This window comes from Lepisosteus oculatus, chromosome 1, assembly GCF_040954835.1.
Source record: "Lepisosteus oculatus isolate fLepOcu1 chromosome 1, fLepOcu1.hap2, whole genome shotgun sequence".
In the NCBI taxonomy this organism is placed as follows: domain Eukaryota; kingdom Metazoa; phylum Chordata; class Actinopteri; order Semionotiformes; family Lepisosteidae; genus Lepisosteus; species Lepisosteus oculatus.
Window position 1 is genome coordinate 27,488,540 of NC_090696.1, and position 17,481 is coordinate 27,506,020.

Here is a 17,481-nt window from a genome sequence, read left to right on the forward strand (position 1 = left end):
TGCCTGTTGGGTTGCAAACCTTTTTCTACGTAGCATGTTTTGGAAGACATCTTGAAAACTTGTCCTGATCTTAAACCACAATATAATGTGAAATTTGAGGGACAGTAATAGAATGAGTCCCATGGTCTCATATATTTCTTGCAACAAACTCTGGATCAGGGTAATTTGAGAGTTATGTCTGACCAAGTGGGCCAGGACACTTTATTCCCCAAAACACTTACACCTATTATCAAACCAATAGCAGTTTTATATCTCTGTATGGGAAAAACAATGTTTGTGGAGTTTGTTATCCTATAATCCTCTTGTTTAAACAATAGCAGAGTCCAAGTTTGAATCATTGAACTTCAACCAGTATACAGATGCAGCTATTCAAAATGCGCGGTACAAACCCGTACTGCACGCAACTACCCACAAGCCACTGTGTTGTACCGCAGTACGTGATTGGCTGGCCAAAATGACCAACAGGAGCACTCGTGGTGCATTGGTCGGTAGTGAAGAGATGTCATCATTTAATCTCTTTACTGTGCATGTTTTAATCCGCTTAGTATTGAATATTTATATTGAATTTTACAACTAAAGGGAAATTTTAGTAGCTGAGCATAAAAAGAAGAGGAGCATAATGCATCTGATGGTCATAAACTATATTAATTTAGGAACAAAAACATATTATGTAAACTCTATATGGCTGGTATTGGTAGTTTAAAGAAAAAATACACACCAGTATTCCACTTTCTTCCTAAACATTTTAAGCATTGAAGTCTTAGATGTGGTTATTTTGGAAACGTTTTTACGTGCTCCTTCTGACTATATTAAGTTTACATACTTTGTAAAAAGTTATCATGTTTTAACCTTTCCTGCAAATACGCTCGTTATTGCAGTAAACAAAAGCATACTTTTAGAATTTGATTAATAGGGAATATAATATGGAATCACGTATCTAAAGAAATTAATAACAATATAATTATATTCATGTACTGTAGACTGGAACAGATATAATGATAATTGGTAGTTCGCTGTTTTTCATACAATGTGAATGTTCCATGTTCTTTGTTCAGCATCAGTCGTTTAATCTATGGTTGACTTAAGCTTATACTGTAGCTGTGTTTTATCATTGTTATTGCTGTGTGAAAACTGTGCTTTAACCTGGACATTAAGTCTGCTTCAGTAATTCGCACTCTGCAAGATGTGTAGTTTGGGTTTCAAATTAAACTATAGGTTTTAAGCTTATATGCTTTGAATAAATACTCAGTTCTGAGAGATGTCACATTCATACTTTATTTGAATCTATTCAATCTATTTGAACTTCAGTCACCGTTATTCAGAATAAAAGGAATAATCATTAATCAGATTCATATGCTGTAACCTTCTGCAGCAAGGCATTGTGAGTCTTTGGATAAATTGAGCAACCAAATTTGCAACTAAACACAACAACCCATTTTAATTTTGAATGTATTACTAACACAACTTTCATCCATCTAAGCTGCTTATTTTATCTGTTTACACCATCAAAATAAATGTTTTTTAATTACTACGCTTTATTTAAAATTAAGATTTAAATTTAATATTTTACAATCAGATTGGAATAAGGGTCATTTAACGTCCCCAAGATAATTATAATAATTTAATTTTATATATAACAAAAAGATGAAAACATTACAGGTCATTACGCTCACAGCAGCTTTATACATTTCTGTGATGAGACTGAAAGAATGCTTTGTTTTATGATGATTTTAAAAAATAATATTTAGCAAAACTTTTTTTTAGCTTCATCATCAGTTATTTTTCTAGTGGCTCAGCTGTCTGTTTAGAGCATAAAAGCAGACTTGATTGCGGCCTGCCACTGAAGCCAAGGCCGGGTTCCTAAATAGGAGGGGAAGAAAGACATGTTAGAAATGAAAGCAAAATCTGGTGCCAGTAAGAAATCACAGAAGAGATAAGAGCCAGGATAATTGAAGCAGGAGCTTGATAAATTTGTCAGTCATTTAAAAATCCATGACACAGAACCGAACACTAGGATTCCAACCCTGAAAGAATGGCTTTTTTGTGTCTTCTGAGAGACAAGAAAAAGTCTATTAGTTTCATAATCAAAAAGAGGATTAAAGATCAAAAAGACAGATTTACAATATATGTTCTCCTGAGGGATTTTGCCATGATTATCTGTGATGGGAATCTGCTTACTAATGATAATATATCAAAGATGTATATAAGGTAAGGAGAGCAGAGTGTCATGAGGGAAGAAAGAGTATGAATATTTAACAAGCATTCAGTGTCCATAAGTTCTCTGTCTCATAGCTAGGTGGAAGACGAAGAAAGGAGAACAGCTAGGCAACAGAATTGGGGGTTATTGACGGTTGAGTTTTTAGCTTAAAACACAAAACCAGTTGCTGGTATTACTCTGATGAACGAATATACTGTAGTTCACCTGGGATGCTACAGCTCAACAAAGGATATCTTGAACCATTGTAATATAAGATGAGGGGCAATCATATTTTGATTGGCTTTCTTTTTATATTTGATGGTAATTTTACTTGAAGGTCAAAACGTTTAAAGGTTTTTCTATATTTTAGTAAACAAATAACTTTTATTGTACAGTGAACATATTGGAATCTGCTTATAATGATGGAAACTAAATGCAAGAGCAAATACTGTACATCACTGACTCAATAATGCTTGATGCAAATTAGCACCTGTTAGATACAGTACATACATGCAAAAAAGAATGAACAGGGCATATATATGTATTTGTATATTAATCTTATCTTGGTATTGTAATGTATTTTGGTTGGTTAACTAAATTGCCAGTAAAATATATTTAGTGCTTTGTAAGGCATGAAATCAATATGCCGTTTTTAAAAACACAGGGCTATTGTCAGGAGAGGAAGTGAACCTACGATTTGTTTAAAGCCTCAAATACAATTGAGCCAGAAAAGCACGAGTTGCCTGCACTGTCTGTCTGAAAGGAACTCATTGAGAGAAAGAAGGCTGAGAAACCTGAGCAGATTACTTAAGGAAATGAAATGTGACTTAACCAGAAAACACAGGAGACTTCTAAGTCATGGTGCACAAAACCTTTAAATGAGGAAAGATAATCTGATAGCCATTGCCATCTATTTGCATTGGACAAATTGTCCATTTCCTCTTAAATTAGACAAACTTATTTTTTTAAGCCCTAAAATGGTGATAGCAATTGAGAAGTCAGTCTAAGCTTCCTTTCACTCCCGGAAGTTCATTTATATTACCAGAGTTAAAAAACACAGTGATGTCCTAATGTACGTATCAAACAAGGACAAAAATTGGAAATGATGGGAGACACCAGAAACACAAAATGTAAGGCAACCTTAAGGTTTGTAGGCTAAGTGTGTTAAAGATCAAGCCTTGAAGAAATACGCGGCAGTGATCATTTATTTTAAAAAAGATGAATGGACCATTATTTACTTGTGAGATCTTAATTCTAATTTGAACAGTGCGGGTGGTGTTTTTCTAGTTTTAGGAAGGTTGTTTTTGATCTGCCAGGCCAGTGGAGAGTACATCAGCCAATGGAAAACATCGTCTAGCAGTCTATCGTATAAATTAGAAGAACAGATGAAATTAAAGAAAAGTTGTGAGCTCTGTGGCTTCTGTAGACAGATTATTGACAGGCGTTAAGCTTTCAGTATCAACCAGAGGCTTTTGTGGCAATGGTTTTGTTCCTGGTTTGACCACAAAAAGCTATTTTTGCAAATGGGCTGAAAATGTGATGAGAACGAATGCTTAGAAGACTACAAAGAATGGAAATTCAGAACTGAAATATATGTGTTTAATGTTCGGTTAGGATTTCAATATTTAATATCAGTGTGCTTCTCATAGCAAGATTACTAGTTTGTCGCTTTTATGAAACTCTTTCAAATCAGCTATGAGGCACTTCAGTATGTTTCAGTTTGACTTGACTAACAGAGAGAGAGCAGTACTAGGTTGCCGGAAAGCCGTGTGCTAGGACTGTCTAACTTTGAAATGGAGTGACAACCATGGCTGCTATAAATCAGCACCAGGACCTCGCAGGGGCAGCAGTTGCTTTGTTCTTTGATGCCCTGGTTTAGGGAAACATTGGGAGCCACATTAGCCTGTACATGTCATTTAATCCCTCACAAGCCATTTCGTGGTGCCGTAACTGAAGGCACGTATTTGAGCCCACTCACCGAAAACAAAAACAATTTGCGTGGTTGTTTGCGTTTTTCTCAGTTTCGTTTGTGCGCGGACCAACTTTTCCATTTGTCTTTTTAGTTTCTAATGACCTGTCCTCTCTGTCTTTGAACCGGCACCCTCTTTGCACACAGTTCAGAAGCAATTCTTTCTTCACTTATAATCTGCTACCTCCTGTCTCCCCTGCAAAGCTTACCCAGACTACTGGTAATCTGATAACCAAAACAGGTGGTTGTAATATAATAGTAACTTAAAATTGGCGCTAGGAACCACTGTATTGGACAACCCTCTGTCAAGACAGATGAAAGAAGCCTGCAAGCTTTTGTTCTGTTTTCCAAGTCTTAGCTTTGCCTTACCCCTATGGCCAGTCAGGCATTGTTCTAAAAGGGAGAATGCAACTGAAAGAACAGGGTGAAAGATTGGTTAACAGTGATTTCTAGAGAAATTCAACATCCGATTTAAAAAAAAACATCTATGTATGTTTTCTTAGTGTCTCAGACCAAATAAAAATAACTTTGTTGGAAGGAGGGTGTAGAATGAATTTTCTGTGTCTTCACACACTGAATCATCTTGAGCTAGTCTTGAGAAGGGCAGGCTCTTTCAATTGCCAGAAACTGCCGGTTGAGCATTTTACCCTCTCTGCCATTGACTTTGCTTCTTGTTATTAAGCCTTTTGTTCCCAGTTGTGATCTCCTGCAAAAAAGAATAGTCCCAGAAGACAGCTCCTGACTTTTGTCAATTTTATAAGATAAAAAAACAACAGTAAATATGAACACTTTAGCTATGATACTATTGTGAACGCAGTAGTATAGGCAAATATGACACTTACATATGAGATTTTTCTTCTGTTTCAAGAGCCCTCCAGTGGTAAGCCCTGCACAAAAGTTGGAGTTTTCTAAAAGTTTACTGAATTACTTTCAGTCAGATATGTCCATAGGACTAAAGCAGAAAGACACCCCCCCAAGTCATACTGGGCAAATGTATTAAATGCTTAAAATAGGGTATACTGTATATTCAATGTGTACTGTTCTGTATTTCTTATTTAATTTTTGGCAACACTAAAAAAGCATATTTCATTTCATGTTTTATTTAAAAAAAACTTTAAAATGAGAGTATACGGTATGTGTTATTAAAACTGCTTCACTTAATGAACACTGGGAAGATATCAGTGTAAATAATACATATTCAGACACATTTTGTAATGTTATTTTTAATGTGTTGAGAAATTAGCTTTTTTCGACACTGTAAACAGACTTATTGGTTTATGTTTTATGAAGAAGGAGTGGCCTTGTACCACGGAGGTCTGAAAAAGATGTTGAAGAAAATTGATACATTACACATTATGAATTAGAGGACAGTTCTTCGAGTCAACACATACAAGAGCATTGATATTTCATTGCTTCTAAATTCAGTTCCACTTGAGGAGGCATTAGTTTGTCAGAGCACTTCAATCTTGTTTTTAAATTAAATAAAGGTTTCGTACATGCTGCTGTCTCACAATGGATTGTCTTCAGTCCTTGTGCCAAAGCAGTTATTGTTACTGTTTATTTTCCCCTTAAGTACTAAAGTAGACATTTACTACCTCCATGACTATGTATGATTTTGATAGCGCTCTCAATTGAAAGCTTTTCAGGCCAGGGATCTGGATTGCTATGCCCTTTTACTGTAAGTCTAGCCAAGCCTAAAAGTAATGTAACTAATTATAAATTGCTTTAGAGACAGAATACCAGGCTTGCTGGCTTAAATGCCTTAGCAATTTAAAAAGAGAAAGATTTAAATAGATATACTGTGTTAGTATAACCCTTGGTTGGCTTTAATTGTGTCCCAGAACACAAACTTGAAGGAGCTCCAAGTCTCGGCAGAAGCATGTTCAAACACACAACGTCCTCATTAACTCTGGACAACAGCTTCCTGGAGGGTCTAGAACTGACACAAGATAAACACAGGGAGGAACAACGATTTCCTCTGTGGCAGCGTCTGCCTTCAGTGAGAACACAACAGTGCCCGGGTTAGGGGACTTGGCAGGGCTGTCAGCAGCTCCATGGAGGCGAACGGCTTGGGTGGTTAGAGAGATGTGCTCTGGACCAGGGCCAGGTGCGCACTGCTGTGATTTGTGCTTCCTTTTTACCAGCTGAGAAAGGGACCTTTCAGAACTGCCTAATGATAAGCAGCGTGAGTAGCTGTGTGAGACGCTGGTGTTTGGGTGAAAGGCCTGGTCCCGCACAGCCCTTCGGCACCTGCCCCAAGACGTTGAATGCATAGTTTATTTAACCCCTTTTTTCGCTAGGTAATCACGTTGAGATTAAAAGCTCTGTCACTAATGAGATATAGCTGGTAGCACTGGAGAGGAAGTTAAAAAAGTAGCTGAGGATGTGTGATCTCCTGGTGTGTCAAATCGGCTTAGATCAATTTCCCCCGCTTCAGTAGAAACCTCTGAAGTTGACAGCCTCCTAGACATATTTCAAAGTGAAGGTCCGGCTCTCGTCTAGTACAGTCTAAATTAATCGTCCAGTTAATCTTAGTGAACTAGACAGGACAACTATAAATCCCATACCAACAGAACCTATTTATCCAAAATGGTTAATGATTTGAACAAAACAGATTTTTACTTTCAGAATTGATTCTTCAAGTTTCAAGCCTTATTAAGCATTTGGGTTGATTTTGTATTAGAATACTTTAATGTTCGGTTCTCTGATTTTAGAAGAGGTGCTCCTTTGGAACTAACATAAAGCTGCCAATTATGGAATGATGCTCTATTGTTTATAATAGAATATAATATATTCTATATTATATATATTATAATATTATAATATTTTAATAAAATAATGTTCTATTGTTAGAATAGATTTTAAGTGGTAATTTTGTTAAACTGTGCTAACCTTTGTAGAGAAGAGCAGATAGGCTTCTTCACCCAGCAAGCCATTGATCTTTAGAAACGTTACAAGCTCTGGAGTGATACAGAGGAGTTTCAGCACCCAATGGTAGACAGAAGTGCCCCTTAATGACCACCTCAAGCCTGCAGGTCCCTGGGAAGTCAGGGGGGTCACTGTTTTTCTGGGAGTCCTGTCTGAATACATTGAACTCTTGCACCACTGCTTGGGAAGTCCCAGTTACACCTGGCTAATGACATCATCTAGGATCTGATATAGGATTTCTAGATGTTCTTACTCCTAGGAATCTGTTTAGACTGTGAAAATGAAAGAAAATGAATGTTTCTGTAGAATATTTAGTAAATCAAATGATCAAGGAGAGGGTCATTCCACTGAAAAGAACAAAAAAATGTTTTGGCTATGGAAAATTCTTTAGGTGTGTGTGGAAATGTTTTGGATGTCAGGTGATGTCAAAGGTTAAATGATGCCTAATTTTTTAAGGTAATCACATTATACCAAGCAGGATTCATGGTTCGGTTGTGTTTACAAGGAAACCATATCGACGTTGTTGCTTCTATGAGGTCTGTTTTTCTAGTGTTTCCCAAAGCATGCTGGTATCTGATTAGACAATACAAGTAGACACGAAAGAATGACTTTGTTTGCAACAGTTGAGAACTTGTTTTGTTGCGTTCCTGTCTGGTTTTCTGGCAGAGCCCTCGCTGTACTTTGGAGACCCGGAGTACCTGGTGGATGAAAGCTCTGGTTACGTAGAGGTGCGTGTCTGGAGAACAGGAACCGACCTGTCAAAGACAGCCACTGTCACAGTACGGTCCAGGAAGACAGAGCCCGTCTCTGCTGAAGGTAGGCAGCCTGTTTTGAATCCTTAGAGGTGTGCGAGTCTCTGTCCTGTTTGTCAGAAAATGTTACCATGTTGTCTTCCCGGCAGCTGGTGTTGACTACGTGGGAATTAGTAGGAACCTGGATTTTGCCCCCGGAGTGACAATGCAGACATTCCGTGTCACCATTCTGGATGACCTGGGCCAGCCGGTGCTGGAGGGGCCGGAGAAGTTTGAGCTGGTCCTCCGCATGCCCATGAACGCCATACTGGGTGAACCTAGCAAGACCAACGTCATCATCAACGATTCTATCTCAGACTGTAAGTTTCCACTCTCCAAAACACAGGGCTCTGTCTTCAGAAGTTGTTTTTAGGGATGCTTTTCAATGAAAATCTACCTCGAGTTAATTCAGCTCTTTTAAAATGTTCCCGAACCATACATTTTATTAACTAATGTCTAGCGTGGATAATTTCAGTCTTAAATCACCTTTAAAAATACTTAGAGATTGAGTGAACTTTTCAAAATAATAAATGAATCAAGAGTATACATAATTCACAGTAGAGGTATGACTCTCCTATATGAATAAAAATAAGGAACTTCTTTGAACGTTTACTTAAAATAGGTCCTACTTTATTTTGTTTCAGTAAAAGTGCTATTAAAAGTTGAGAAAGAATTGAGATTAAAAGCTGTTTTTCCTCAAAGTGTCAGGGAAAAGATAAGAGACTAATTACAATCCTGTAAGCCTTTTTATGTCATCCAACATTAGTATATTTCAATCCGAATAACAACCCATAGAGCCATGGTGGACTGCTTGTTTCTTTCTTATTCCAGTGCCCAAGGTCCAGTTTAAGGAGCCCCTGTACATTGCTGATGAGGGAGATGGCCAAGTCAGTGCCATTGTGTACCGTAGTGGAGATATCAGTTACAAATCCACTGTGAGGTGCTACACTCGCCAGGGCTCTGCACAGGTCATGATGGACTACGATGAGCGACCCAACACTGACAGCTCTATCATCACCTTCCTGCCAGGTATCACTCGCAGGGCCGTGCAATTACATGATGATGATAATATGACACTGTGTCACACAAGGTTTGTGTAAAATCATACAGAAAATGCAGCGATGCTTCAGTTCAACTCAAAACTTAACAGTGAGAGCCGCAAGGGAATTATTGTTCTCCAAGTCCCTGGAGTAGGAGCTATGTCCTGTGACGTGCTGTTTTGTCAGGTGAAATTGAGAAGCCTTGTCTGGTGACCCTTGTGGATGATACCATACATGAGGAGGAGGAGGAGTTCCGACTGGTGCTGGGAACACCGAAAAGTGAATCACCATTTGGGGCGGCACTAGGAGAGCAGAAGGAAACTTTGGTCAAGATCACAGATGAAAAAGACAGTAAGTAAAGTAGGAAAATGTTTGAAGATTGAGCATTAGATTACAGTACCTGACCATCTACTGTAATAACCAAGCAGCAAGACATGATATGGCATTTTGAGTTGCATGGCCCTGACTATAATCCAATATACTTCACTGTAATGCTAATCCAGTGTTCAGAATTACCAACATATCTAGAAAGGCAGCTCTCCATGTTCCCAGGACTGATTGGTAAAAAAGGGGGAAAGGTAGTTACTGGTTTAACAAAATTGATTAAAGGTTCAGCTTTCTCCTCCATACCAGGTTTGGAATAGGACAGAGAATATACTTTACACAGCAACTGACAATAAATCAAATGTTTTAAATGCCAGCAGTTTACACAAAAGGGTGCTTTAATAATGCCTTATTTTAAACACATCTTCAAAAATAGTGTTTAAACAGAGTCACTGAATTACTCTGTGTGCCTCAGTTTTATACAGAAATTAAAAATAGGGGATGTTCTAACCTTCCTTGTGGTCATATTTCTGCAGAATCGATTATCAAATTTTCTGAGGTCAAATACAGTGTCAAAGAGCCACAGGTGCTGGGAGAGATAGCTGTGGTGAAGATCCCTGTGCTGCGCCTAGGGGACACCTCCAAGGTGTCTCTTGTGCGAATCCACACCAAGGATGGGTCTGCAACCTCAGGAGAGGACTACAACCCCCTGTCAGAAGGCAAGTGCTGCCCACAGAGCAGGGCCAGCAGTGATGAGATTTGAGCAGTAAGGGCACCTGGGATGCTTTCAGGCAGATTCAGGGGTGCAGTGTGCATTCAGGGGCTTCAATGCCTAACAGCGGTCTGAATAGTAGTGGCTATTTTACTGGAACTAGCATAAATATGCTATATTCTATAAAGTGACTTTATATAGAATAGATTTTCTATATTTATAATTTCTCAGCATATCATTTTTAGTTTGTACACTGACTATTTTCCCCTCTGCACACATAGTTTGTGTAATTCATTCAGTTTCTGAGTGCTGGAACAACAAATAATTGTATATTAATGTATTTTTACTGTTCAAATTAGATGACATGCTTCTTAAACTGAAGGCTGGCTCATAGATTTTAATTCTTCAGTTAGGTCTTTTAGTCTTACTGTTTACATTAAGTAGCAAGCCTTAGGCAAGTAAGACATCCTGTAACATTGTAACTGTTTCTGTGTATGTACTGTAGAGTTCGATTTACGGGAGATCTCACCATGTGTTCTCCCTCTTGTCTTGTAATCCCATCCAGATGTTGAGTTTAAGGAAGGAGAGACAGAGCACTTTGTGGAGGTAGAGATTCTTTATGATGGCGAGAGAGAGATGAGGGAAGCCTTCACAGTCCACATGAAGCCTGACGAGTACATGGTAGCTGAGATACAGGTAAGCGAGATGATAAAGCACTGCTTTTCCATTTCTCTCTATGTAAGAATAGAAATGCACTTTTGTATTGAGTGGTTTTGTATGCGTGATCAGACATGCATACTGCAACATTTGTATCATTTTGATTGATTTCTTTGGAAGCATACAAAATAATCAGTAGGCTATCACTTTTCAGACAGGCAGTATTTTGAGATGCATGGTTCTAACTATAATCCAATATATATCTTTGTTTTTATGGATTAAATTAGACTAAAATTGTCTGATAAGATTAGGCTCCAAACTCTAAATGCGTGTTGGACTTTTTCTGTTGAGGTTGAACCTTACAGATAAAGTAATTACCTCATGCTTTCAAAACAACGTTTACTGCTTAGGAAGAATTATTTGTGGCTTCTTTCTAAGGACCCTCATCACTTTGTCTAGGAAAGCACTGGGTACTGGTTCATTAGTTTCTTTCTAAAAAGCGTTTATATAAATCGGTTTGATGTACGAGCACGTTCATGTCAACAAATGCGATCTCCTCTAACAGACGAGCAAGGCCATCGTGTACATCGAGGAGATGGACAGCGTGGCAGACGTGACTTTCCCAGCAGTGCCCCAGGTCGTGTCACTGCTCATGTACGACGACACAGCACGAGCCAAAGACCAACCCAACCCTCCCACTGGCTATCCAGTTGTGTGTGTGACGGTGAGCACAGGATGGACCCCCTGGCCCTGTGGCCAATATGAAAGTGCCCAGACCTGCTGGATTTTAACACTTTATAAACAAGAACCTGTGCTATATTAGAATACTTTCATATCATATTTCTCACACATTTCTAGAGTTTGCCGTAGAATATGAGGGCCCTTAAAGGAAAACTTCAATGTGACTCATTTTGCTTATTGCATTTAGCAGAAAACTTGATTTTTTTTATTAAATTGTGGCTTAAGTCTGAATCCTGCTCCTGCTATTTAACAGTATTTACTGTATTTACAGTATAGTACAAAATCTGTATTTATTTTAGTCTTATATCTCAATCAGCAAGATTCACATTTTTGTATTTGCATTTTTATGGTACAACAAACTCTACTGGAAAATATGAAGAATAGCTTTTTTTGTTTGCTTACAAGTCTTTACCTGGTTACTGACTGTATGACCTCCTCTCTCGCAGGCCTGTAATCCCAAGTACTCTGACTTTGACAAGACGGGATCCATCTGCTCTGCTGAGAACATCAACGACACCCTGACGCACTATCGCTGGCTAGTGAGCGCGCCCAGCGGCTCCGACGGTGTCACCAGCCCCATGAGGGAGGTAGACTCCAACACCTTCTTCACCAGCACCAAGACTATCACGCTGGATGCTATCTACTTTCAGGCCGGCTCCAGGGTGCAGTGTGCAGCCAGGGCCTTCAACGCCAACGGAGACGCAGGCCTGGAGCTTCTCAGCCCAATTGTCGCCATCAGCCGGGAGGAGGGTGAGTACAGCTAAAGCCAGGCTCACTGCTCATTTATCGCTGGGAGAAAGAACTGCAGTTTATGAATGGAATTTACTCCTTGGCAACTCTTCGTAAGATGAAAATGTGCTTACGCGAAAATGAAATTCCCATCACCTTATGTGTTAAACCTTCATTCCCAATATTTAGAAAATTAGCCAGCCTTACTTGCTTTAAACTAACAGAGCCCTGGATAGTGAAAGTAAGAGCCCTGTTGCTTGTTTATGATGATTAATCTTATTTACCCCCTGTGCAGTACTTAATGTGATATAAAAGCTTTAATAAGATTTGTCAAATTTCTACAAATACAGAAGCATTGCTGAATTCTGTTGTCGGAGACCAGGATCTCATTTATCATTTAATTACGAAGGACACACCTTCGTTCTAGTGAAAATATCTTTGCAATTGCAGAAAACAGGTGTGAAAGTGCACAGTTCGTTATAGTGAAAACTGCTAATCTGGGCTATTTAGAAATCAAGGGATGAGTGTATTCGTTTGAGCTGCCTACCTGAAAAATGCTCACTTACTAAAAGCACAACAAAGCCTTTAAAAGAAATGTTTCAGGACAGGATGGAAGTAATATTGGTCTTTAACCAGTAATACTGTCTTTGTGTTTGACTTTCGAGCCATTTACAGCTACTGGACTGTGTTATGTCAGCACACAGTGCCTGCTTTCCTGGTTTTCCACAGCATAAGAGACTGTGTAACAAGTGTAATGATCAGAAATAATGTCAGGATAAGAACATTAATTCTTGGTAATAAAATGTGAATAACTCAGCTTTGATTCTTGGAAAATATGGCACAAAAACTATTAGCATGAAAATATTCTTAATGTAGTCCTGTGAAGGAATATTTTGGTGGATTTTTTAGAATGGTTTCCCATAAAAAGATGTCTTTCACTTTAATTTAAAATGAAATCCATCACTTATACAAAAAACAAAGAGGGGTTAGTAGAAGGCAAGTGTTTTGAGATTTTTATTTTTTGTCTGCTACAGGTCTCTGTCAGCCCCGTCTCCCAGGGACAGTTGGAGCAGAACCGTTCTCTGCCAAGATTCGCTACACTGGTCCAGATGACCCTGACTTCCCAAACCTCATCAAACTGACAGTCACCATGCCCCACATAGATGGTCTGTACTTTACTGTCGCTGTCACTGAAATGTACTCTACTGCTAATTTACTACTTTTAGTACTAATTTGCTACATAACTAGAACACAATGGAAGTCTTTCTCAGTTTTGCTTCTCAGATCATTTGAATGGTGTCTTCAGAATGTTGCTATTTTTGTAGTACAATCTCCTCTATATTTAATGTAATTTGTGCAATTTATCAGTCAAAACAAGCATCTGAAAGGTTTTCACCTTGAACTCTGAATTCATGAGGTTGTAAAGAACCAGAATGAAGACTTTTTTAATTGGTGTGCTCTGTCCTGTAAATGGAAGAGCAATGTTCAATTAATGATTTCTTTAATCACTGTCTCTGTCTTCGCTGTCTATCCTCATGCCATAAACAGAGACTTTTTCCTAATCTAAACTCATTTTGTGTTATCCTTCATGTGTAGCAATTAAAGTCATTTCGAACTTTGGAATTAACGTTTGAACAATGCTAGCTGTTGTTTGGCAGTGCGTTGTTGTGTTATTCAGCTGATACACCACAGTTCTGTTGTGTATCGAAACCGACAGTTGAACAAGCTGCATCCCTGTCTGACTGCAGGTATGTTACCAGTGGTCTCTACAAGACCCTTATCCAATTTCGAGCTGACCTTGAGCCCGGATGGCACCCGAGTCGGGAACCACAAGTGCTCCAATCTGCTGGATTTTAACGAGATTCAGACCCGGCATGGCTTCATCACGGACGGCACCAAGAACCCCGAAGTTATCGGGGAGACTTCGCCCTATCAGTACAGCACCACCCTGCGCTCTGCCAGCACCCTGCGCTTCTACCGCAATCTCAACCTGGAGGCCTGCCTGTGGGAGTTCAACAGCTACTACGACATGTCTGAGCTGCTGACCGACTGTGGGGGCAGCATTGGCACAGACGGCCAGGTACTGTCTGATTGCTAGATAGATACTTTATTGATCCCGTGAGGGAAATTGCAGTGCAACAGCAGCTTAACACACACAACACAGCCACAGCCAGTAATGAATTTTATAATAATAGTACAATACATACAATACAATACAATACAATACAATACAATACAATACAAGAGTTACTCACAGTCCGGACACACAAGAACAAACTAGAACAGAAAGTTCTAGTTTGGGGGTGCTGAGGAGGATTATAGGGGTGACGACGGCAGTGTGCACTCACTCCACTGCTCTCGTCTCTTGCAGTCAGCACCTTCTCGCATACTGGGGCCTGTCCTTATAACCAGGTGGACACACAGCTCCCTTCCTGTGTCCCAGCCACATTAACAACGTCTTCACTAACAAATTCCATGAAAATGCTAATTGTATTGTAATGACCCCAAATCAAGCGTGGGGAAGTCTCTGTGTTCTTGTGATTTTATTATTTTTTTATTTTCTCATGAGTAAGGCTTTTTTAAAAAGTAAGGATGTATAATTTTTTGCCAAGAAAGTGTCTGGAGAAATATCTGCTCATTTATAAACACTGCGCCAGTTTGATTATTGGGAAATTTCCAATATTGGAAATATTGGACCTAAAGAGCTGATACCTCTTTAGGTCCTGTTTTCCTTCTTTCCATCTTCTTTTGCGCCTTGTGTTTTGAAATAGATGTCCAGGCCAAAGTAAATAGTCTTCTTGTCCAAACAGTGCAGCTCAAGCAATTAACAAAAACACTCAGCTACTGCCCAAGAGATAAGCTAGCTAACAGAAAATGTTTTTGTAATCGAACAGCTGAGAGTGATCATTCTAGGGACTGTGAAAGAAAAGTGAGTTCTTTTGTTGAAGCCCAATGTGCTTACGATGGGAATGAAAGAGCAAGTTTTTTTCTAGCCCTAAGCATCGACAATGCTGAGTTGCCTTTAAGCCTTGAGGTGAATGGACTCCGCTAGCAGACTGAACCTGCTATTACCCCTCAGCCTGCAGCACCACTTCTGTACCACGGTAAAGGGATACTCACTCTGAAGTCAAACAGGCTGCAACCTTAAACCTCCATGTGTCATTTAACAAAACATGCTGCATACCAAAGGACTGAAGTGGTAAAGAAATGAAGCACAACAGGACAGATTACGTTTCCTCAAAGAAGGCAGTACTGCTGTATGTGGCATTTGTATAAGTGATCTAAGCAGGATACTGTAGGTACTTTCTTACAAGGCTCTATTTTCGATGCTGCTCTGCTACTGTATCTAAAAAACATTTTTCTACCAATATCTTTACCCCAGTATTCCATAAATACACATTCAAACGTAGGTTGAGTATAATATGTGACATAGAATCATATGTAATATATTTACTTTTTATAAAAAGAGGGTAAATAGTTTTCTTTAGTGGATAAGGAGCTGTATCCAGAAATTAATAGTAGTGAGCTCTTTTATACAGATATTACATTAACCACATATAGCATAACCGTTGGAACGATGGTGAGTGAATCGACATGAGAGCCCCAGAGCGGTATATTTTGGGATTTTCTTTGGGTTTAAAATGTCTTGATTCAGTGCTGTTGGTCCCTCCCTGGGGTAGCAGTGGGGCCCGGTGCTGTGTTGAGGCTCAGGCTGCGTCTCCGGTGTGTCCCGGCAGGTGCTGAACCTGGTGCAGTCCTACGTCACGCTGAGGGTGCCGCTCCACGTCTCCTACGTGTTTCACTCTCCCGTGGCTGTCGGCGGCTGGCAGCACTTCGACCTGCAGTCCGAGCTGCGCCTCACCTTCGTGTACGACACTGCCATCTTGTGGAAAGACGGCATCGGCAGCCCCCCTGAAGCTGAGCTGCAAGGTGCTTCGACTCTCTTCTGTATCCGACGGCCACATTAAAACCTTTATTATCAGTCTTTCACTCATAACCCTTCATGGATTTGTTGATTTTTGGGGAATTTTCTTTGATTTATTCATGCTGAAATTAACCCTTGTCAGTTGAGAATGGAAAGGATTATACTGTGTGATATTTAGTTTGTGACAATGCATACGACAAATGACACTGGATTCAATGTACATTTTTAAGAATTCTTGATATACTTCATGTATTTTGTAGCGATAAACAAATGTTAAAACCAACCACTGTCTGTAAAGAGCATTGTGCGTTTTTGCTCCGATACCGTTTTAAATTTCCGTTTTAAACTGTCTTCTCCCAGGGGCCATGTACCCAACCAGCATGAGAATCAATGAAGAAGGCCGGCTGGTGGTGAACTTCAAGACGGAAGCTCGTTTCCGAGGACTCTTCGTTATGTCTCACCAAGGTATAGGATCCAGCCCACAACGAAAAGCAGGAGGCTGATTTAAAGCCATATAAGGAAGTCAATACTTCTTTGTCAAATCTTGCCTCATTGTCACTTGGTCCGTGTTCAGGACAGTGTCGTGTCTTGTCTAAAGTGTTCTCTGTGTGTTCTCTTTTCCACAGGTACGTCTCTGACATCGATGGTGATGTCGGTCAATCACCCTGGCCTCACCTTCACACTCTCTCTCCTGAGGACCGAGCCTACCTACAACCAGCCAGTTCAGCAGTGGAGCTACGTCTCGGATTTTGCTGTGAGTCTGCTTTTGGCACTCGAAATTCTTGTGAACGAGTTAGATACAAGTGTGTGCTTTTATATTTTCAATTCCAGCAGAGCTGGAATTACATATCTGTAAGTTGAACAGTGCTGTTCTCCTCTTACTTTATTAAAATAGCAAATTACCTTTCAAACACCTCTTTATAAAATTGAATCTTGTTTTTTATGTAGGTTCGAGACTATTCCGGCACCTACACAGTGAAGCTCATTCCTTGCAGTGCATCTCCTAACTCAGAGTACAATATTCCTCCCATCTGTAACCCTCGTGAGCCCCTCACCTTCGACATGGACATCAGGTTCCAGCAGGTAAGAAGCTTCACACATGGCTGTTCTAGGTATTTCCCTTCAGCTTATAACCAGTGTTTCCTTTAACTAACAAATTTGATTTGATTTATGCATTGATACTCTTAATTTAAAGGGGAACTGCAAAGCTAACTTCATATTTTGGGGTTAGAATCTGAGCTGATGAGTGAATTTCAAACTGCAATTAAAGTCAAATGTACACAGTAACTTGTAAAATCTCCTATTTACATCACAAAACTGACAATATTTCCAGGTATGCACAGTACCATATTGCTGTCATTGTCTGCAATTCATAATGAAGCAACAAAATGTCTTGTGATGTTTGCGGCCCTATGACATTGTAAACAGGCAGGCTTGTGAATACATCATCTTTAATCCAGTAGAAATA

The 17,481-nt window shown here is 39.5% G+C and overlaps 1 protein-coding gene across 1 annotated transcript in view; it reads left to right on the forward strand.

Annotated features, from left to right (window-relative positions):
* frem3 (Fras1 related extracellular matrix 3) overlaps positions 1-17,481 on the forward strand; it is a 64,311-nt gene that overhangs the window by 41,210 nt on the left and 5,620 nt on the right. Inside the window, exons 7-20 of the mRNA XM_006629552.3 lie at positions 7,761-7,910; positions 7,996-8,205; positions 8,717-8,914; positions 9,112-9,276; positions 9,786-9,968; positions 10,527-10,657; positions 11,184-11,342; positions 11,806-12,109; positions 13,123-13,254; positions 13,837-14,168; positions 15,826-16,018; positions 16,374-16,478; positions 16,640-16,767; positions 16,962-17,096. Of these exons, the coding sequence (XP_006629615.2) occupies positions 7,761-7,910; positions 7,996-8,205; positions 8,717-8,914; positions 9,112-9,276; positions 9,786-9,968; positions 10,527-10,657; positions 11,184-11,342; positions 11,806-12,109; positions 13,123-13,254; positions 13,837-14,168; positions 15,826-16,018; positions 16,374-16,478; positions 16,640-16,767; positions 16,962-17,096 (2,525 nt within the window). The remainder of the gene's footprint in view (positions 1-7,760; positions 7,911-7,995; positions 8,206-8,716; positions 8,915-9,111; positions 9,277-9,785; positions 9,969-10,526; positions 10,658-11,183; positions 11,343-11,805; positions 12,110-13,122; positions 13,255-13,836; positions 14,169-15,825; positions 16,019-16,373; positions 16,479-16,639; positions 16,768-16,961; positions 17,097-17,481) is intronic.